This window comes from Meriones unguiculatus, chromosome 4 (assembly GCF_030254825.1).
Source record: "Meriones unguiculatus strain TT.TT164.6M chromosome 4, Bangor_MerUng_6.1, whole genome shotgun sequence".
NCBI classification, from domain to species: Eukaryota; Metazoa; Chordata; class Mammalia; order Rodentia; family Muridae; genus Meriones; species Meriones unguiculatus.
The window spans coordinates 74,871,207-74,893,846 of NC_083352.1; the positions used below are offsets into that span (position 1 = coordinate 74,871,207).

Sequence of the window (22,640 nt, forward strand, 5' to 3'; positions counted from 1 at the left end):
CACAGATTCTATATCCCACACCTGGTTCTAGACAGTACTGAGGTTCCTGGATGACTCTGGCATTTCACTTAGTCTCTCTGTGTCAGTGCTCTTGATATTAGATGTAGATACTAATGCTGGCCCACAAGACTTCTGCAAGGACCAGTCATGCTAAGCAGTTAAAGAGTGCCTGGCACATATCTCAGTTCATGCAACCAGCTCTTGTTACAGCCATTGTTATCCTTTTCAGATCCTGGAGTTAAAGTGGCAGAGGACGAGCTATAGTGCAAGCAAACCAGCTCTCTCACAGGAGGCACTGGGATCAAACCTCTTTTCAGGGACCACATTCTGATGTTTTGAAAAATACTTTTGAGCTATGGAGTCTTCATCAGCTTATGGTATATCTTCTGAACCTCACAGTTGGGTCTGATTAAGGTCATCCACTTAGATGTTCACTTTCCAAGAACTTCTGAGATGTCTCTTTCTTTACTGCTTAATGAGCCTTACTTATCTAGAATGAGAAATGTGTTAGCACCTGCAGAGTTGGGGTGATACAAATGCCTCCCAGTGGACTAGGTGACCAAACACATAGGTTATTCACAAACATCTCTTAATGAACTCGGTGCCAGATGTCAAATTGGGGAGCACAGTTGTTAATAACATAGGGGAACTTGTGGCCCATTCTCTAGAGGAAACCATGGCCCAGGGAGCTTGTAGGAGGAAGTTTTGTTTAATTTTGTGTGATGGAGCTGAGTCTGGACAACATATGCTTGTGCCACTATTTTTTTTTTCAGAGTTATTTATTTTTATTGTGTGTATGGATGTTTTACCTGAAAGTATGTCCATGTACCACATGCATGCAGTACCTGCGGATGTCAGAAGAGGGCATCAGATAGATCCTCTGGAACTGGAATTACAGATAGTTGCGAACTGCTATATGGGTACTGGGAACCCAACCTGTGTCCTTTACAAGAGCCACATGGGCTATTGACTGTTGAGACATCTCTTCAGCCCCTAGTATTCCAGATTTGACAATTTCCTAGTGAAGGCTTAATAACGTGTTTTTGTGTTGATTTGTTTTACTGACGTTTTGGAAACTTGTATTGTTTCCAAATACATTCTAAAATACATTTGTAGATTATGTGAGGTAGTATTAATTTTGAGCTTTATTCCACAGTGATCTTTCCCACCTGATTTTACTTACCTCTTTCTTGAACACTTTCTCTCCGGGCAACTTTCTTACAAAGTAGCCTGAGAGATCTTAGTGTCTCCTGCAACATCATGGGATGTTTCTTGAAAAGCTGGCTTTACTTATATAAAATATATTCTCATCTATTTTTACAGGATTAAATTTGCCTTTATTGATGATCAGGTGATTTAAACAGGCCTTTCTTGAGTATCTCAGGCAGGTCATGAATTTTGATTCCCCTGACTCAGCCTCCTCAGTACTGGGATTACAGGCATGCTATGACCATGCTGGTGCTGCCTCTTCCTCCTGCTCTTCTTCTTTTTCATTGTTGTTGTCATCATCGTTGCTCTCTTCCTGCTCCACCCCCCTCCCCCAGTCCAGGCTTCTCTTGTAGTCCTGGCTGTCCTGAAACTAACTGTAGATCAGGTTGGCCTCACACAGAGATGCACCTGCATCTGCCTCCTGAGTGCTGGGATTAAGGGCAACTGCCATCACTGCCCAGCTACCACCATGCTTCTAAAGGCAAACCAGAGTCAAGCTTTGAGATGCATGATGCTGTGGAAAGTCTCCAGGATGGACACCTTTTGGTACCTTTCCTTGTGTGGACCCTTTTCATCATTTAGAATTTGACCGACTTGAATTAACTGATAGACTATGTGGAAGTAGTTTAGTGTGGATTCAATGACTAAACACTTGTCACATCTGTGTTCTCCAGCTTCCTCCAGCTGGTTTATTTACTGTCAGACATACTGGACTGGTTTCAAGGGAAAATTTACTGCCTTGCTGCACAGACTATGTGAAGAGACTCAGACCATGTAGAAAGTGATCAAATCTCAGTTGTCTTGTGCCCTAGCTCAGCCTCCATGTGACTCCAGTCTTAGTTGCCATCTGATTTCAAATTACATAAAGTAGGTTAAGATATCAGCAAAAGGATAACCCCACTCAGCCAGCTCCCCACAGAAAAGTAAGACAATCAAATGACCTTGGTTTCAGCCCCTCAGTTTTAAGGCATAGACTTACATCATACATGACAATCCTATTAACTACAAGACTCCAGGTGACATCCTTTCTGTGTACCAAAGTATACTTCCCTCAGAGTAGTTCATATGCAAACATGAGTGATTTTGATGAAAAACAAACAAACAAACAAACAAACCAAAGTAGTCAGTGCTCTCACCCCCTGGGTAATGTTCAGTGTTTTTATTCTCTGTCGTAAAACTCATCATAAGATGGGATCCTCTCTGTCTTGGTCCTCACCAGTGCTTGTGGTCTCCTTTCCTCTTCCTCAAGATTGTCTGAGTCAGAGCTGGAGCTGCCCCAGAAAAGCTGCTCCCGGGCTTCTTGTTCACGGAGCCATGTCTCCACCTTGCCAATTTTCTGGACACCATAGTCATTCTCTGTGTGGTATTCCAAGAATTCTTCATCCTGTGGACTTCCTGCAAAAGAGCAAAAATATTTTTAATTTCTCCTTGAGAATGATTATTGAAAATGCTTTTATTATCATAGAATAACTTACTCTCGGTTAATACTGGAAGAAAAATTAAATATTAGCCTTTTCTGTAAACTGTAAAACTGTTGTTTGCCATAAGAAATTAAAATCTTCTTGTCTTCTTCTATCTGGTAAAACCTTTATGCAAATGTTTTAATCACCCTACCCCTAACCTGGTAAAATTGTTGTTTATACAAAAGTCCTGCTGTGTTCTTGGACTTAAGTAACTTAAGTGTCCATCCTTTGCCACTTCTCTTCATTTCTTTTCTACAATTCTTTCAAAACTAGCCAGTTTCAAAAGATTGTAGGTTGGACTCCAGCCAATGCAGAAAAGACACAGTCACTATCTGTGTTAGAAAAAACTATGAGCACTGCCTGTCCCCATGTGCCTGCTAGCTAGTTTGGATTCTGGCATACCTTTTTGCAATAAGAATTGCCTTGCTACTTTTGCTTTGTTCTAGTTTTCCTTTGTGCAACGTTGAGATTATTCATTGTTTTAAACAAGAACAACACACAGAGACTGTTAGTCCTGTAAGTATTAATTTTTAGCTACTATTTAAAATTTCTTTAATGAACTGAAAGTAACAAGACTAGTGAAACAAACCTAGATCTCCAACTCATCCACACTATCTTTTGCCACAATATTGCTTTCAGCTGAACCATCTAAAAATTAGGGCACAGGATGTAGCTCAGTTGGTAGAGTGCATTATTAGCATGCATGATACAGACTGAATCACCAAATAAAATGGGGTGATGGCAAATGCCTGTATTAAGAAATCAGGAGGCAGAGGCAGGAGGCCCCGGTGTTCAGGGTCCTCCACTGATGCACACTAAGTTAAAGATCAGGCTAAGATACATGAGATCTGTCTCAAACAAAAGAAACAAATAAAACCAAAAAAACAAAAACACATTTTTATACTTTTGTCATTAGGAGAACAAATAATTGAATGAGCCAATGAGTAATCAGACTGGGTAGGTAGAAAGGAAGAGGAGAAAGCAAGCTGGAGGACCAGTATCCATCTCTACCTGCTTCCTGGCTGCAGATGCACTGTGGCCAGCCTCTCATTCCTGCTGTCATGTCTTCCCTGATGTAATGGACTATATCCCGGAACTGTGAACCAAAGCTTCTACAGAGTTCTTGTCAGCAATTTTGTCATAGCAACCATAAAAATAAGTAATAGATTTCTCTTTCTGGAAACTTCAGCAGCAGGTGAAGTTGCCTGTAGACATCTCCTTCCACAAGAGCCTAATTAATTCTTATCCCATTTTAATGAGAACAGTTAGAATTTTTACCTCATGCTAGCAAGTTACATTTTCTAGATACATTTTGTTAGGTGTATTAGCATACACATCCTGTTATCACAAAGAAAAAAAAATCCCATAGACTTTAAGAATTGATTGTACTCTCTGAGAGCAAGTCCATCTGAGGTCAGCTGATCTCCAGAATCCCTTGGAGAACTATCTGGAGATGCTTATTCAGGATGAGGATGGGACCTGGGAAAGTCCCCACTCCCCAGGGGATTCTGCTGCTGACCCAGTCTCCATATGTTGAGACAGCTGTCCCTCCCTGCATGTCTAGCAGAGGGCTCCAGCTGGGGTTCCTTTTTCTGTTCCCACCCACCGAGGTCCTTGATAGGGGCATATGAAGGCCAGCATCTGTGCACTCTTCAGCTTTTGTCTAGAACTCGAGAGTGCAGCCTCTTCAATGATGGGTAAGGGCTCACAGCTTAGGCCTGCATACTTTCCAGGGCTGTCCTAGACAAAGCTGTGAATTCTCAATATCCGACGGAGGTTGTGGTAGCAGGCAGGTCATGCAGGTCATGCAGGTCATGAAGATGTGACCTTGAATTCTGGCTGTGTTACATTATGGGTAAATGTCAACTCTCACCTTCTAGTTGTGTAAGAATTAAAGGAGAGAATGTGTGTCAATAACAGATCACAGTACCAGCTGCTTGGTCTGTTTTGGAGATGTGGAGTCCAGGCTGGAACCCAAAACTCACTATGCAGTTCAAGGAATTCATGGTGATCAAGACCTGGAATTACAGGTTTAGCTGAGAGAGAGAGAGAGAGAGAGAGAGAGAGAGAGAATCAACAGACTGCAGCTGGAACAGAGTGAAGCCTCTTTAAGAAACCTCAGAGAAGCAATGAAAAGCCCTTGTCTGCAGTCCTTTCTTGGTCCCTTCAAGCCTGACACATTTTCCAAGGCCCTTGCTGATGTAAGTATATTTGGCTTGTTCTCAGGAGATGATTTGGAGTGCTTAACTTTAGCTGAGGCCTTTTCTCTTAGTTGTTTGTCAATATTTTTTTTTCAGTTATGAAAGTTGTTTATTTGACAACAGAGCCTATCTCTGTCTGAGACTGAGGCACAGGTGGATGCCCCAACCTGATTTTCAATTATTCTGCTGTCATTCTGTGTCCAGTGGGAACGTGGGCCTTGTCAGGTACTGTCCTAGGAAACCCCTCTTCCCCATCCCCTCACATCTCCCCTCCATTCATCTCCCGCCCCCCCAACCCTGGCTGAAGGAGATGCAATCAGAGGATAGATAGTGGCCAGATCCTGGAAGGTTGAAGGTCCCCCATTAAAGAGTTTCTCCTCAGGTTCATAGAAATCTGACTGTGTTTTTAAAAATTGATTTTTATTTATAAGCATGTGTTTGTATGCCTGTATGGCATGTGAGTGCAGGTTCTGGAGGGGTCTGGAAGAGGGTATCAGATTCCCCAGAGCTGGAGTTACTGGCAGTTTTGAGCCACCCTACCTGTGGGCTGGAAACAAAACTTGGGTCCTCTGGAAGAATGGCAAGTGCTCTGGGCCCCTGAGCCAGCTTTCCAGTCCTGGTGACTGATTTCTAAGCCTTTCTAAGCAGGAAAGTGATACGGTCAGATTTGCAAATAGATCCATATTTATCACCCTGCACAAAAGTCAAGTCCAAGCAGATCAACGACCTCAACATAAAATCAGATACACTAAATCTAATACAAGAGAAAGTGGGGAATAGCCTTGAGCCTTGAATGAATAGGTACAGGAGACAACTTCCAGAACAGAATGCCAATAGCTTAGGCACTAAGACCAACAATAAGTGGGACCTCATGAAAACGGAAAAGCTTCTTTTAGTAAAAGGACACTGTCAATAGGACAAAACAGCAGCCTACAGATTGGGAAAAGATCTTCACAAATCCTCCATCCAACAGAGGGCTAACATCCAAATATATAAAGAACTGAAGAAATTAGACAGCAACAAACCAAATAACCCAATTTAAAAAATGGGGTAGAGAGCTAAACAGAATTCTTAACAGAGAAATCTCTAATGGCAGAGAAATACTTAAAAGAAACGTTCAACATCCTTAGTCATCAGGGAAATGAAAATCAAAATGACTCAGAATTCATCTTACACCCATCAGGATGGCTAAGATCTAAAAAAAAAAAAAAAAAAAAATCAAGTGACAACACATGCTGGAGAGGATGTGGAGAAAGGGGAACCCTCCTCCATTGTCAGTGGGATGGCAAACTTGTACAACCACTTTGGAAATCAATTTGGTGGTTTCTCAGAAAATTGGGAATAATTCTGCCTCAAGACCTAGCTATACCACTCCTGAAGATGCTCTACCATACCACAAAGACACTTGGTGAACTGTTTACAGAGCAGCATTATTTGTAATAGCCAGAATCTGGAAACAACATAGATGTTCCTCAACCAAAGAATGGATAAAGAAAATGTGGTATATTAAAACAATGAAACACTACTCAGCTATTAAAAACAAAGAAATTATGAAATTTTCAGGAAAATGGATGGAACTAGAAAAGATCATCCTCAATAAAGTAACCCAAACCCAAAGAGACACGCATGGAATATACTCACTTATAATATGTATAATACTTATACATAAGTATTAGCAATAGAGTACAGGATAGCCATCCTACAATCGACAGACTCAAAGAAGCTAAGCAACATGGAGGGCCCAAGAGACGATGGTTGAATATCACTCAGAAGGGGAAATAAAATAAACATCAGAAGTAGATGGAGAGAGAACTGGGTAAGGGGGGGGGAGTGGAACAGGGAGAGCAGAAATCATATGGTGGGAGAGAGGGATGGGGGAGGACTAGGAGAGAGAACAAATATTGCAGAGCAGGGCATTTCTAGGATGGGAAGAGGCTCCCTGGGGTCTATCGGGATGACCCTAGCTGAGACTCCTAGCAGCAGGGGATGTGAAGCCTGCAGTGGCCACCTCCTTTAGCCAGGCAGGATATTCAGTGGAGGAATAAGGACACAGTACCTCCCACCTAAAACTTTTCCTGCCTACAAGATGTGCAGGGACAAAGATGGAGCAAAGATTGAGGGAATGACCAAACAAAGACTGGCCCTACTTGAGATCTGTTTCAGGGAAGAGAACCATCCCCTCTCTGACACTATTAATGTTGTTCTGCTATGCTTTTATATGAAGCCTAGCATAACTCCTCTAAGAAACTTCACCCAGCAGCTGATGGAAACAGATGCAGATACCCACAGCCAAACACTAGGCAGAGCTCAGGGAGTCCTGTTAGAAGAGTAGGGAGAACGATTGAGGTAGCTGGAAGGGTAGCTTGTCTTCATGTGGATTCCTCTAAAACTGGAGCAGGGGTCCTCTCTGAGTCTCATGTCTGCCTTTGGATCCCATTCTCCTAACTGGGTCACCTTGTCTGGCCTCAGTGGAAAGGATGTGCCTAGTCCTGCAGTGGCTTAATGTGCCAGGTTGAATACCATGGGGGACCTCCCTCTTCTCTGAGGAGAAGGAGAGGGGAGGGTGAAGGGGAAGGGAGAGATGTGTGAGGTGGGGCTGAGATGAGAGAAGGGGGCCGCAATCAGGATGTAAAGTGAACAAATAAATTAATGAACAAGTCAAAATATGCTTGCATCTCAGTCTCAGAAAACGGAGGCAAGGAATCTTGAGTTCAAATTTGATTTTGTCTTAGAACAAAACTAGGGAGCCAGTGATGGAGGAGTTGGGTAGAGTCTTTGTCTGCCTTGTACCCTGGCATATACAAAGCCCAGTATGGCATATACAAACCAGGGATAGAGGTATCATACAGTGCTTGGGAGGTGGAGGCAGGAGGGTCAGAAGTTAAAGGTCAACTTTGTCTTCTTAGTGAGTCTGAGGCTAACCTGAGCTACATGAAAGCCTGTTTTAGAACAACTAAACTCCCAAACCAAACCAAAACAACACATGAATATTTTACTAAAGAAATGACTCACCTGGGTTTCTGTTTATGGTTTCATCAGGGATTATGGTAAGCACGTCACAGCCATCGCTCCTCAGTGTGTTTTGGGTGATTTTGTTGCCATTATGGTCCTTCAGCTTTTGCATATCAAGTATGGATTTACTATTAAGACTCATCCTCAACTCCATCTGGGCCTGAAAATAATCAGTTTGAAGTGGTTACTGTTCTTTCAATCTGTCTTCCCCAAAACAGATTAGCATCAAAAGTGGACAGTTCACAGACCCGGACACCCTTGAGCATACTGGAGTGGTTGTCTTCCAGTCACATGGTGTGGGAACTTGAATCACAGGCTTGTTAGGGGAAATAGGAGCATGCTCATTGCCTCACAGAGGTGTGGCCAATAAAATGAGGATGCCTGCTGCCCTCTGTCTGTAGGTGAGGTGTTTCGAATTGCAGAGGACAGACTCTTAGGATGCTTCCTTGGGGTGGGGATGGGAGGTGCGAAGGGTGTGCATCTAGGGTAGGACAGTTGCAGAGCTCCACTGGAGAAAGTGTTCCAGTGCTTCCTCCCAAACTCATAGGTTGGAAACAACCTCCCACCCCCACCCCAATCCCTATGCTAATTTGTAGGTGGTCCTTTAAGAGATGGTTCACCCTCAGGACTGAGTAAACTATTGTCACAGGAGGAGGCTAGTTCTCCCTGGGAAGAGCTATAAAGGCAGGCTTGTCTGTCTTGAGTTGCTCTTGCTTCTGACCCCTCAATCTCATGGGCATTGACACCTGCCATGTTCTCTGCTTATATTGTGTTGTGCTACCTCCTATCAACTGCCAGTATCTCAGTCTTAGACTTCCCAGCCTCCAGAACAACAAGCAATATATTCATTGTCTCTATTAATTACCGCATCTCTGGTACTCTCTTATGGCAGCAGAAAAGGACCAAGACAAAAGCCTTGCTTATTTTTTTTCTTTTGGGAACAGGACGTCACTCCATAGCTCAGGCTGTCCTGAAAGTTTCTATGTAACTCAGGCTGGCCCAGACCTTGTAGCAGTCCTCCTCTACAGCCTCCCAAGCGTGGGGGCACAACCATGCCCAGCAAAAGGTGTTTCTTGATAGGAACTTCTGTGGCACAGGTTATCGGAAGAGGCCTGCGTATCAGAATAAAGACTGACTTCAGTTCTCTCTGTTACTAAACCAAGAAATGAATATTATCGGCCCCATTTTCTGGCTGCAGCCAGAAGGTCAGAGGGCAGCTTGGGCTTTGTGGTGCACACCTTTGATCCTAACAGTCAGGAGGCAGGAGGCCATCTTGGCTTACAGAGTTAGTTCCAGGCCAGCCAGGGATATATAATGAGACGCCCATCTAAAAAACAAAACTAAAAGACAAAGAAAAAGGGACACTGGAGGGATTAGTGAGATGGCTCAGTGGCTAAGGGAGCTTGCTGCCGAGTCTGACAATCTTGAGTTTGATACCCAGAACCCATATGATGGAAGGAAAAAAAAACCCCTATTATCAAAATTGGCCTCGGACCTCCAGACACATACTACAGCACATGTTGTGTGCCCTATGCCCCCACAAAATAAAGAAATAAATGCATACATTAAAATTGAAGCACAGGTCTAATCTTGAAGAGAAGTTAAATTAAAAAAGGCTGAAGCAAAGGCCATCTTCCTGTTTTTGCCAGCCTGTGCCACAGCAGCTTCAGCTCTGGTGCTGAGTCTAGGCTGTACTCGGTGGGACACTGATGACGCCCTCCAAAGTTGGTAAATGTGACCCTCTTCTCTTTACCTGTTGTCTTTTATGGTTCATCTCCAGCATCTGCATCTTATGTAAATACTGTCTTTTCTGAGGAGTGTGCCTGGGAAGCTGAATCTTCTTCTCAAGTTCCTGCTGTGAAGGATGACATGTTAATGTGGGGTAATTGTTACTGACCTCTGCAGTCCTACATCTTTCAACCCTTCCTGGAGCAGAGGATCGTAATCCATCATAATCCACAGCGATCTTCTGTCAGGATAAAGGTACGCTAGTGTCTGTCCCTGAAAAGTTCTTTGTGTAGCTGTCAGTGAATGAAGTGGCAATCTGCTGTGTCTCTAATAGTGTTTTAAAGGTTATTGCAGAGTTTTGCAACCCTGGAATGCAAGGGTTTTGACAATTTCACTTTGATAATCTCACTTGCACACTGTACCATTTCCCCTGCCAACAGATGCTTTCAGTGTGTGTCTAGAAAAGTCTCCCGGTTTAGAACGGGGCCTCCCTTTCTCCTCTTGTGTCCTCTGCCACTGATTAGCTGGCTGTGAATTGAGGGAAGAACCCCCAAGTGGGTCAGTGGACCCTGTTTCTCTACTGTAGCACAGGGGTACGCAGCAGTTAAGGGAGGCTTTGAAATGACTACACATAAGTCTGGTGGTCTCCCTTTAGTTTGCCGTGAAATTCAGTGACATAGTTAAGGTGAGTACTGAGGGCAAGCAGAGGTGACTGCATTTTCATTTGTCACCTGCTGTTGGCCAGGGTGAAGGAGAGAGCTGGTGACAGCCCTTCGTGCTGCCATGTGGACAGTGTGTCGAACAGTGCAGAAACTTAGGGGGAGGCTGCCCCACCCACTGTCAGCACCCTAAGCATGAGCTTGAGGACTTGTAGTACCCCTGTGCTTCTTACTAGGCCATGCAGCTGCAGAGTGAGTCAGGACCTGGTTTGAAAATGACCCCCTACTAACAGCTTTCACTTTTAGTCAGCAGGACAAAGCTGACTGATCCTCCCTGGAGCCCCAGAATGGAGGGGTTTTTAAACCCTGGAGGCACTGGGGTAGACTTGTTTATTGCTGGCTTTCTCCCACCACAGATTTGAAAACTTCTAGAACCATCAGTTTCCATGTAAGATGCCCTTTTCATCTCCGTGTCTCCATTTCCTCCACAAAGCAGACATGGCCTGGCCTCATCTGAGACTGAAGAGCACTTGCCAGTTGGAGGCAGGCACGGGCAAGCACTGACGCTTCAAACATTCTGCCTGCCAGGCACGAACCGTCTGCTTTGACTTTGAACTCTCGTGTGAAGGGGAACCATGAAAAGAGTGACTCCCCCGGCTTCACCCACATCCCCCAGTCAGCAACTGCCACAGCTCACCTTCGCTTTGTGCCTTGTTCTTGCTTCTTGCTGGCTCAGAAGCCTCTCAGAGGTAATTAGTTGTGGCAGGTCAATGGGTTCAAGCTTCTAGAAGTCCAATATTGAGAGAATTCAGCATCCCTCTCGCCATGAGACGATGAAACACAAAAGCAGAGACATCAAACTCCCTGAGCCCTGTGTGAAGGCAGCACTTGTTCCTGGGCATGCGCAGGGAAGGTGATTCCCACAGTGCCACTGGTGTCATCTGTGAGAAAGGCTTTTTGACCTGTGGGGTTCCTTATTATTCTATCACATTGTTTCTAGGGAGCCAGTAAACCCAATCTTAGTCAGAGTTGAGTGCTTCTCCCTTTGTAGTGAGGGACCACGTTCAAAGTTACTAAACATCTGGGGTCTTAGACTGGTGAGGTGGAGGAGACACTGGAGACACACCTGAGCTTCCTTTAACCACACAGTGCTGTCCCAGTCCTTTCGAAGTGACCTCTTTGGAAGGTCTTTAGAGAGGCTCCCTCAGTAGTCATGGGTGACCAGACACACTTGAAAGGAAAGTGCAGCATGCTAACGCGTGGTAGGGTCATCTTTTTCTAGCAGTGGCTAGGCTTTATGAGAGGCATTTTATTAGAGCTTAAAAAGGTTCACTAAAACTGAAAAGGAGTATATCCATGGGTCTAACTGCCCCCCCACCATGTGTGTGTGTATGTGTGTGTGTTGTACATGTATGTAAGGTACAGCCGTCCATGTAGGTCTATGTAGAGACCAAGGGTTGATGTCAGGTGTCTTTCTGTAGCTCTTAACCTTATTATCCCAAAGTCTTATCCCAGTCTGTGCTGGGTTTACAGATGTTTCCTGTCATAATTGAATGCTTCCAGATCTGGCTTTTTAGGTTTTGCTTGTTTGTTTGTTTTGTGGGTATTGGGTATCAAGGTACTATCCTTGACCAGCAAGCACTTTACCCATTGAGCCATTGCCCCAGCCCACTGCCCAGCCTTCCTTCACCTCAGGAGAATTTGGGCTCTACAAGGCTGAGCATGGGAGACAAAGCTGGTGTGCTGACATGCAGAAGCATGTCTGCAGAGTTTGTTCGTGCAGGGAGCCAGAGCTGTGTTCTTCACATCCAGGCAGTCTGTGTTCAAGGCAGGAACTGTCTGTCTGTCCTGGGCTCACCAGGGAAGCATCCCTAGACACCTCAGCAGTAATCACTGGTGACAACGAGACACAGTCCCAGTGAGGTCTGGCCCTGTACCCTAACCCAGCAAAGCAGCAACAAGAGGTGACAAAGCAAAGCTTGTTTGTTTCTCTCACTCTCAGCTTTTCAGGGCATGAAGATGGTGGTTCAGGAGGTAACAGCTGATTGTGCCAGAACGCTGGAGGGAGAGACTGAGGGATAGGGAACCCTCTAGATACTCGTGGGAGGAAGAATCTATGACAGCTGGGGATAGGGGCTTGGATAAAGGGAAAACAGAAAGGTCCATGTCTCCTCAGCATGGGTGAGTCTTCAGGATTTGTGTATTCATGAGGCTGTATCGCTGTGTAGCCATTATTCCATACTATGTCCATGAGGAAATGCACTATCACATGTCGTCCTCAAGTGAACCTTGTGTATAAATTATGAGGGTCTTTGTTCTTTCTTTCTATCTATCTATCTATCTATCTATCTATCTATCTATCTATCTATTTATCTATCTATCTGAGACAGGGTTTCTCTGTGTAGCCCTGGCTGTCCTGGACTCACTAGACTAGGCTGGCTTTGAACACACAGAGATCCATCTGCTTCTGCTTCCCTGAGTGCTGGGATTATAGGTGTGCACCACTGGGCTAGGCGTGTCTCCGTTTCAGAAAGGCTAATGATGTGTCCAAGTTTGCCCTCCTGGAAAGTGCCATCACTAGGATTCAAGCTCAGGTGTGTGCCCAGTCTAAAGCTATCTTCTTCGCCTCATTGTTTGCCTCCCAATTGCATGATCCTTGGAATACCCTTGCACTGTGAAACAAAATCCCAAGGTGCTCCACTGGGGCTGGAGATTCCCCAGGTTTGGGGTATGTATGTCTTGGGAGTAGACAGTTTTTAAAAATCTCAGAGAGAGACTGGGGATTTCTCAGAGAGAGATTGGGTACCTTGATACCCAATACCCACAAAACAAACAAACAAGCAAAACCTAAAGACCCCATCTTTGAAGGATGGGGTCCGAAGTGATCCCACACTGCAACAGATGAATAAAGGACCCACATTCAAGTGGACCATAGGCGACTTGCGTTTGTAAGATAAAGACTGAGTCTGAAGAACTCAATATATTTAAGTCATTTCAAAGGTAATCTTTGGACCAGCCTTGTGGTTTGATAGTATGAATGCCTGAGCCACAGATGGCTCACTTTCTTTGTTCTCAGCTTTCTCAGCTTTCTAGTTAGGCTCACAATTCTCATCAAGGTTACTGTTTATGAATGCTCTAGGCAACTAGTTTCTGAAAAAAAAAAAAAAAAAAAAAAAAAAAAGAATTCAGTGAACACTCATTCTCTTTACAAAGCCACTAGATGGCAGCAAGTGACACTGCAAACACTTCCACCTGCATAGACTTCGGACTGGGAAGCAGTACAGAAAAAAATAGTTGGGAAAACTGGCTTTGTTTAAATGTGGCAGCCCAGTGATACTCCTTCAGGGCCCTGGGTTCACAAACACCTCCCTTTCCACGGAGGAGAAGATGATGCCTCACTTCATCCTTTGCATAGGAAACACACCGGAAGGACTTACTTAGAGAAGTGGTACTTTTTCATTTTTTAATATTAGGAAATATCTTACTTGTTTGAAGATTTCTTCACTTCATGATCAATTTAATCAGTTAGAATATGCGCTAGGGCTTTGGGAATGGAGAATAAATCAACCAAACACCACACACCTCTGCACTTGGTGGTAATCACTGACCTAGGATTTTTTTTTTAAGATTTATTTATTATGCATATAATGTTCTGTCTGCAAGAGGGCACCAGATATCATTATAGATGGTTGTGAGCCACCATGTGGTTGCTGGGAATTGAACTCAGGACCTCTGAAAGAGCAGTCACTGCTCTTAACCTCTGAGCTATCTCCCCAGCCCTGACCTAGGATTTTTATTACTACGAAAAGAAAGGTGGGACAAATAACCCAAAGCAAATGTAACATTTGTCTGGTGCTATGCCTTAAGAACATGTGTTTTCAGACTCTGGGAAGTGCCCTATGACAGCTCTATGTAGATGATTATCAAGACAACTTAACCCCAGGAGGAATTTCTGATCAAGTCCTTGCAGTGCAGTTGCATTTCAATAACATTCTTTATACCAAACAGATCTTCATGCAAGCCAACACAACACCAAAATAAAACCAACTAATCAAACGAACAACAGCAACAAAACAAGAAACCCCAAACACAACATGATTTGGCTTTAGTACAAGATAAATACTTCTCTAGATCAGAAAACAGAGCAGCCCTTACATCTAAGGCTCAGAGAACACTGTGGAAGAGAGGGTAGAAAGATTGCAAGCCAGAGGACCAGGACTGTAATATTGTGTCTTCTACACATGACATGGAAGCTTCAGCAAGCTCAACAATATGGCTGCCTAAACAACATCTAGAAACACCAATGGACATGGCACATGGAGCCGGGAAAACACACAAGGCCCCTCACCTAGATGAAAGCTACAGGCCATTAATGGCTTCTGAGGCCAGCCTAAACACATGTGAGCAACTTTAAATTAATGCAGAAGTTATCTTTATAAACTTAGACATAGGTGTGTACATTTAATAGTAACAACTAAAAAGAAGAGGCCATGAGTTTGTGGTGAAGGGCCTTGAGAGAAGCTGGATGGAGGAGGAGAATGGAAAAACATAAATTCAGTACTCAAACATGAAATTCTCAAAAGTAAACAGTATTTAAAAACAAACAAAAAAAACAGAACAGAAATGAAAATATTTGTGGAGAGCCAATCCATATGACACTAAGGGTAGGTGCTGGCTGTGAGTAATTTATAGTCAACACGGGGTATCGGAAAACACTCCATAGAGGATCCAGGCTCACAATTTGAAATGAGGGCTGAGTTCTCCATCATGCTGCTTATTGTGCAAGAGCTGCAGGGCTGGACTGAGTAGCAAAGGATGTTGATTTAGCATGTAAGAGGCCATGGGTTCATTGCTCAGTACTGGAAAACTGAAACAAGGTATCTGGGGCCAGGGAGGTAGCTCAGCAGATAAAATGCTCACCATGAAGTGTGAGAATTAGCACTCGGGAGCTGGAAATGGGATTCCCAGCACAAACTAGCTAAATGCTGAACTGGCAAATTCCGGGCTCAGTGAGTCTCTGTGCCAATAAATAAGGTGGAGGATGATTAGAGAAGACATCTGACATCAACCTCTAGCCAAGACACACACACATACACACACACACCGTAAATACATACCTCAACCTGTATGCTGGATGATTCATTTCATAAGACTTAGCAAAATATGAATATGAGGAAGATAAGACTCCACAGCAACAAATTCAAAAGCTTTGGTAAATGGATAATTTCCAAGAAATGCTCAGAATAAGATACTCAAACCAACTCAGACCTATAAATTAAGCTAGTAGGGAAAATTATCACTTTCCTTAACAGTCCAAGAGTCTAAAAATGGTTTTGGAGACACGTTTTACTGAATGTTAGGGGAATAGAGAAATCCTGTGTTATAATAAATGCTCTGGAAAAGAGGACAAGGAATCTTCTCATTTTACAAAACCAATTCAATCTTGATGGTAAAGCTGGCATAAAACTGTATTGAAAAAGTGTAGACCCATTCCACTCATTATAGCAGATACACAAAGCCTTAGGAAATCCAGCTCAGCAATTATGTGTTTACTTATCTCATGACCAAGTCAGTTTTACACCAGAAATGCAAGCATGGGTCAGCATTATAGATGTTACATTGTATCCACTGGAGAAAAGAAAACCCACAGAATCGTTTGTTTTTCTGTGAGTGGGCACATGTCTGTGTGTGGGTGTACGCGATTGTTTTAATAGATGGGGACACATCCATAACTTTTAACACTCAGCAGTAAGAAAGTCCTAGCATCCAAGCCTGAAGGAAATACCTAGAATTGAATGCTATGGTGCCAGGTGGCTTCCATTGGTTTCTACAATCCCAGTCACCCACTCGCCAGCTGGTCTCTGCCTGTACCCTTGCAGCAGTTTCTTGCCGCTGGCTTCCCATCGGGTGTGGCCACTGAGGGATGACAATGAGGTTAGGTATTGGGCTTCTGGCTAGTCACAGTGTAGCATCGACCGGGACCCTCAGTGGAAGGTCACCCTTATCCTCAGCCCTGCTTTCTCTGCCGGACTTTCTCCTTTTGGGCTCCAGAAAACTCTCCCCTTGCCTTGGCCTAGAGCTGCTTACTCATCATCCCTTTCTAACGGTTACTGCAGTATCTTTGGCCATTTCTCTTAACCAGACTTCTATTCATTGATAGTCAAAAATTAAACTTCCCTGAGTTACTGTAATTTCAGTGTGCCACATGTTTCCCTTGGGGACTTTGGTGCCAGCATGGATTCAGATCCTACTCTATGTGTTATATATGCTGAGTACCTTTTACTTGAATTTCTTGGGACCAGTAGTATTTCAAATTTGGGATCTTATATTTGATTTTCAAATATTTGCACGTATATAATGAGATGTCTTGGTAATGGGACTCAGGTCTAAAAAGAGTTTGTTCCGTGTGTTTACGAGGCACCGTAGCTGAAGGTAATTTCACACAGCATTTTCAGTGTTTCTGCTCTTTTGGCTGCAAACTATCCCATGAGATTAGGTATGGCTTTTTGTTTCCTCCTCCCGTGGCAATGTCAGTGCTTAGATAAAACTGGATTTTGGAGCATTTCAGAATTCACATATTTAAAATTAGGGATTTGCAAGTAAAATACCAATATGTTCAATGGGGAATAGTGTGCAGGGGAAAAGACAGGATAGAGAAGGTCTGAGGAAATCAACAACAGTTAATAGTTTGTTCAGGGTGAGCCTTATAGGGATACTAAAATTTGAACAGATATCTGGAAATCAAAGAATTATCCTGCTAGAGAACTTGGGTCTATACTCAGGGTTGGGGTGGTAAAGAAGGTACCAGGAGAGACTGTTAGGCTGCATGGTTGGAGGAGAAGCTGGGCAGGCCAGAATGGCACTGCTGATCAGTTCTACATGGGATTGGGGGGAGAGTAGGTAGGTGGAGATGCTGTCGATTTAAGCTCCCAGGCAGAGAGGCTTAGTTCTCACCTCCAGGAAGAGGTGCTCTCTAGTTCAGAAGTAGAGATGCTCAGGAAGTGGAGAGTGCCAAATACCTAACTCAAATTATTTAGGATGCAATTAGGTTTGGTTTAATAATTAAAAGTACTTTCAGAATTTTCTTTGGCAGAGATCAGGCTATTAATTAGCATGTCATGGGAACCCAGCATTTATTATTCTCTCAAAAACCCATTTGTGGTGAAAAATGTGCTGAGCCTCATTTGTGAAGATAATTATAGATGGTATCTTTGGGAGTGTCTGCCAAGTTCCTAGTGATTTCTCTTTTATCTGCGAGCTGACTCCAGAGCCTGCAGGGTGCCTCCTCTGCCCACAATTCTATGGCACAAGCATGTCCTCTGCTCCCAGCTCATTGGATCAGAGCTAGAATCATTAGTAGAGCTGAGCCAATAAGATCTTTCCTCCACAGGAATTTGCACGCCCAGCCATGGTCAGGCAACTCTGCCCATTTGATTGGATATATAAGATTCAAGTTTAAGGTGTCCCTGAGGAGCACAGAAAGGTGATCTTTGGGGGAAATGAAAGCAGATATACAGAGGAGAACGCAGGAGAGCTACATAGGATTTGGTCTTTCAGAGTCTCCTGGCTCTTGGGTTCAACAAAACACCCTATATCCTTGTAGTTCAGCACATTGCTATCTTTGTACACTTGTGTTTTACTGCAGCCAAGGATGAGCCCCTTTCATTTGTTCACTCTTAGAATTAGTGTGGTACATGTTGTCAGTGGCTGAAGACATCACACTGTAAAACACAGTCTCTGCAGTCAGATAATGAGGCTTGATTCTTTATTCTTAAGGTGGTCTGCTAGTTTGTGGGTTATAGTGTCAGACTCTGAAATATTAAAGTCCTCTTTTTGAGCGTGGTGGAATCCAAACCTGACCTTAACATAGTTTGGATTGGTAATTATTAATACTATTCTGTGATGTAGAGAGTACAACACAAATATATTTCTCTGTTTGTAGTGATTTTTTCTGTTTGAGCTAGCCAGTGTCAGGGATTCTCAGGGACATATATTAAACACTCCTTTAAAGGGATGCATTTCATTTAAGAATAAAGCCAGCTTTAGGTTGCTCAGCTAAGCTAAAGATATGCTCACAACTGTAAATTAGACATTAATTTATTACATTTACCCTTAACCTTGTTCAAACTAAACAATACCTTTGCACTTCCTGAAATTTCTGGAAGAAATGCTCTTTTGGAACCAAAGGTAATACCCACTTCAAATAGTAATTTTGAGTGTCCAAAGAAGACAAATAAATAAGACCTGAATGACACAGAAACAGTCCTCCACAAAGAGCTCCCTTAACCCCAGAACCAGTCTGGGCATCAGGATGAATTGTGGAACAGGCAGGGTTAGGCTGTTTCCTTTTCTCGATTCATACATAGCCCCACGCTTTCTGTTACCTGACGTTCATTTCCAAGGACCCACTCTGATCTCTTTCCCTTTTCAGGATGAGATGTCTTATTAGAATTTATGCCTCTCTAAAGGGAATTAATGACATCTGGCACTAGTGTCCCCAGCTTTAACAACTGCGTATAACATCGAGTATGAATAAAGGATTAAGGGGAGATAGAGGTCACTTACACTGACTGTTAGAAATACCAGAGGCCTGGCTAACAAAGCTGGTATTTTCTTTCCCATATTGAGCTAAAGGAGTACACGAATGACATAGATCAAGTTGCCTCTGTGGTGTTTGACTTGAACAATAGTAGTTGCCATTTTACAATAATCAACTAAGCGCTAGTTTCAGTTCCTTAAACTCTCTAGCCTATGTCCTTGTTAAGATACTTTTTTGGGTTATGAGCCTCAAAAGTGACATCACAGCTAAAGGAAATCCTAATACTATGGTCTTTGCAACTGTCAACATTTTTTTGTAACCATATTTCATTAATAAGGTATTTAAGGTTCTTTTATGATTATAGATGAAAACAGATGTAAGCATTAAAGTGAAGACATTCATTAAGAAGACTTTTAAGTTCATCTTACTTGAATTCTTCGGGGTGGATGCCTTTTGATAATACTTGTTTCTTCATGCTTCAGTGGGATGTCAAGATACATGGCTCTGGATACTTGAAGGATTGGGGGAAGATAATAAGCCATTAAAATCAATTTATTGTCAGATTAGGCATCCAGGCTGAGCACTGTGTAGTAGCCATCTATATAATTTTGAATCTTTCCATTAGATGTGCCTGACTCACTGGTCATATGTAGAGATGAGACACACAGAGCAGGGCTCCTCCATGAATGCAAGTGATAACATTTTAGTCTGAGTTCTTTATTTCCTTATCCTCCAAGGTTAATTTTTTAAAAAGGTTGAAACATTAACTATGTACTGACCACAAGTATTACTCAACAGAGAATTTAGCCTGGAAAATAGAATCTTATTGATATTGAAGAGCCTTATGACAGTCCCCTCTGTGCTGGAGGTCAAGGCCAGAGCCTCACTTCTACTAAACAAGGGCTCTATCTCTGAGCTTTATCTCCAGCCCACTAGTTTAATACTATGAGACCTCCCCCAAAATAAAGGGAAGAGGGAGAGTCCATTTGTGTTACTGATGCAGAGTGTGAACAAGAGAAAAGGTGACCCAGATGTATGGAATGTGTGCTAGATGACACCCGTAAACATGAATTTCTCATCCCTAGCTAGCACCTCCGTATTAATTATCGCTGTGGTCACCAGAAAACGTTTGACCTGTCGTAAAGATCAACCAAGAACAACTTGGAACCATTCAGGCTCAGAGCATCCCCTCAGGGTTGGAAAAAGTCCCTTAGTTCTGTGATGCCCCCACAAAGAACGCAGGGTTAGAGAAGGCTGATTCACCTACTCTCCCTCAGGTACTAAATCCGTTCTGTTTGGGTTGGTATCAAAATTCACACTGGGAAGTTTACTCCTAAAGTGCTACTCTCCCAGCACAAAGCCCGAGGCATTAGCTCTCCCGGAGACAGTGACTCACGCTCAGACTCCAGCTGGAGCGTGACTGCCGTCATTTATCGCATCTGCAGCTTTGTAATTTTCATAGACTACCGGAGTGGGCATACACACTGGAATCACAACAGACGAAGCTGAGACCGGACAGTTTCCCCTTCTTATTTGGAAGGCGAAAAGTCCTTTATGAGGAATTGACACAAACATTCCAATTCGGCCAACAAATATTCAGTCCTCGCTGGAAAATATTCTTCACCTCAGTGGTCTAGACTTTCAGAGATCAAGCAGACAGTCAGGGAAATCCTCCCACAGTACTCCCGGGCCCCAGGCACGCAAAGCTCACGTTTGGTGTTGGTGTACCTGCAGGGTATCTTCTACACCGCGGTTCTCGAAGAGGCGGTAGCTGTCCTTCCAGAGTTCCGTTTTGGTCCGGCAGTCTCATGAACGAGTATGAGCTCTTGCCTTCCAGGTCGTGGTTCAATGCAAAGAACGCAGGGCCGGCTAAGGGAGGCTTTGTTTCTTCGCTTTGGATAGGTGCGACACCAATCGCCTGAGGGTGAGCCTTGGAGAGACACAGACCCATTTCCCTTGAAGATATTTAGAAGAAAACCGTGATGGAAGGTTTGAGGGCCTTTATGGAGCTTGTTTAAGTGTTTTGAGGCAATTACCCCAGCTTACCAAAGCAGGTGTTTCCTTCATGACATCTTTCCAGTCTGTCCCCCGACACCAGACACTAACTTCTCCGGCCACTTCCTGGGAGGCTGGTTTCCATGGAGACTTCCCTTTAACTTCTACTTTGCCATTCCAGAACTAAAGAATGCGGTTAAACATTGACTTGGTTATTCTACTCTCTGAAAAACTCAGTGGCAGGGATAGAAACTTCTATTTATCATTAAACAAATATCCAACCCCAGGCCATTACCAGAGATGCTGAGCAGGGTTTTAGAGAAATCTTAGAACTGCCCTTTCATAGCAAACATTTTGGAAAGAACAAGCAGCCCAGAGGAGCAAAGCCATTGGAAATGAGAGGACAGATGCTAATGGCTCAGGACTGTGTTAATCTAGAATTCTAATTAGAGAATGTATCTTTCAGTTAGGAAAAGAAGCAGGGGAGTGGATAATACTTCCTTTGATTGTTCTGCCAAGGACTGGAGCTGCCTTTGAAGGATATGCGCACATTGTAGGAGAATGAAAAGGAAGTAAGACTCCTTCCTTCCCCATCTCTGTGCCAGGAATAAAGGAGCAAATTTATTAAATAGTCATCCAAATAAAAATTATTTTCAAATACAGCCTATTATGTTTTTTTTTAAGTAGAAAATAAAATGGAGGGAAATGCACCAATGTGTTGAACAGAGGATTATGGCTGATTTTTATTTCAGTCATTTACTTGGAATGGGACTCACATTCAGGTTCAAATTTTATGACCACAGATTGCAGGTGATTTTGGCATAGCTCCATAAAGGAATTAAAAATGTTTCCCATGTTGTGAAATCCATTTGCTAAAGGGATGAACATGATGATTGGAAAGTCTTCCTAGTCAATAATAGCTATTTAGGTTTAATTTTTTGCCTTATTAGTATGTAATTTTGAGAGGTTTTATCGCTGCAGAATATGAGCCGTATTTGAGGAAGCTGGTCAGTTGTAGAAATGATTAAAGAGACAAAGCTGCTACTTCTAAACCCTGTGACTGTTACAGATCATGTGGTGTCCTGACCTGCAAAATGAGGTTACTACTAAGACTTTGTGAAGAATGAACCGATTGGCTCCATCTAGAGCTGTTAGAATAATGCCTGTGTGCTTTTCTTCCCAGGTCAGGGTTGTCACATGTCCACACGCAGGATAGCTTAGGCTCCAGGAAGACAGACACAGTCCTGTGTTGAGTTAATACCTAATGAGGATAAACAAGGACCAATTAATTGATTTTTGTTTTCAACTAGGAAAACAGCACTATTTAAGAATTATTGTTTAAATCCAAGCATGGTGATACATGCCTTTACTTCCAGCACTCAGGAGGCAGAATCAGGCTTTCTCTGTGAATTTGAAGCTATCTGATCTACTTTGTGAATTCTAGGACAGTTAGGGCTACATAGTGTAACCATATTTAAAAAAAGACATCATATACATAATCTTATTAAAATAATAATGGAAAATAAAAATTGTCATTGAATTTGAGCTACAAAGTTAAATATAAGATGCAGTTTCTTAACTAAAAGATAAAAGAGTTGGAGCACATTAAAGAGCTCTCATCTCTCAAAGCCTGACTGCCCCCAAACTATTTAGGACACTTTATAATGATCATTTCCCCAGTTTTAGGATTGTTATGAACACACATTATTGTGAACAAAAACTTACAACCAAATTTGCAAATAGAAAGTGATACCATAAAGTTAACATTTTTTATTTATAAAATTTTTAATTAAAATTTTTATTTTCTTGAGAATTTCGTACATGAGTATATCAT

At 42.9% G+C, this 22,640-nt stretch overlaps 1 protein-coding gene across 8 annotated transcripts; it reads right to left on the reverse strand.

The window, feature by feature from the left end:
* Positions 1 to 2,353: 2,353 nt before the first annotated feature.
* On the reverse strand, positions 2,354 to 21,202 carry Ccdc198 (coiled-coil domain containing 198). Of its 8 annotated transcripts, none has more exons than XM_060382183.1 (8): positions 20,858 to 21,202; positions 20,540 to 20,766; positions 19,240 to 19,322; positions 10,970 to 11,056; positions 9,639 to 9,740; positions 7,886 to 8,045; positions 4,603 to 4,708; positions 2,354 to 2,604 (listed from the first exon to the last, which is right to left on the reverse strand). In XM_060382183.1, the coding sequence occupies exons 2-8, from the start codon at positions 20,760 to 20,762 to the stop codon at positions 2,589 to 2,591; spliced, it is 777 nt and encodes a 258-aa protein (XP_060238166.1). In that variant the 5' UTR covers positions 20,763 to 20,766; positions 20,858 to 21,202; the 3' UTR covers positions 2,354 to 2,588. The 8 variants fall into 8 exon arrangements, 7 of the variants coding, with proteins under 7 accessions (XP_060238166.1, XP_021518454.1, XP_021518452.1 ...); XR_009591441.1 differs by having other exon boundaries at positions 2,471 to 2,604; positions 3,684 to 4,708; positions 20,858 to 21,201; XM_021662779.2 differs by lacking the exon at positions 4,603 to 4,708 and having other exon boundaries at positions 9,639 to 9,737; positions 20,858 to 21,194.
* Positions 21,203 to 22,640: the final 1,438 nt, after the last annotated feature.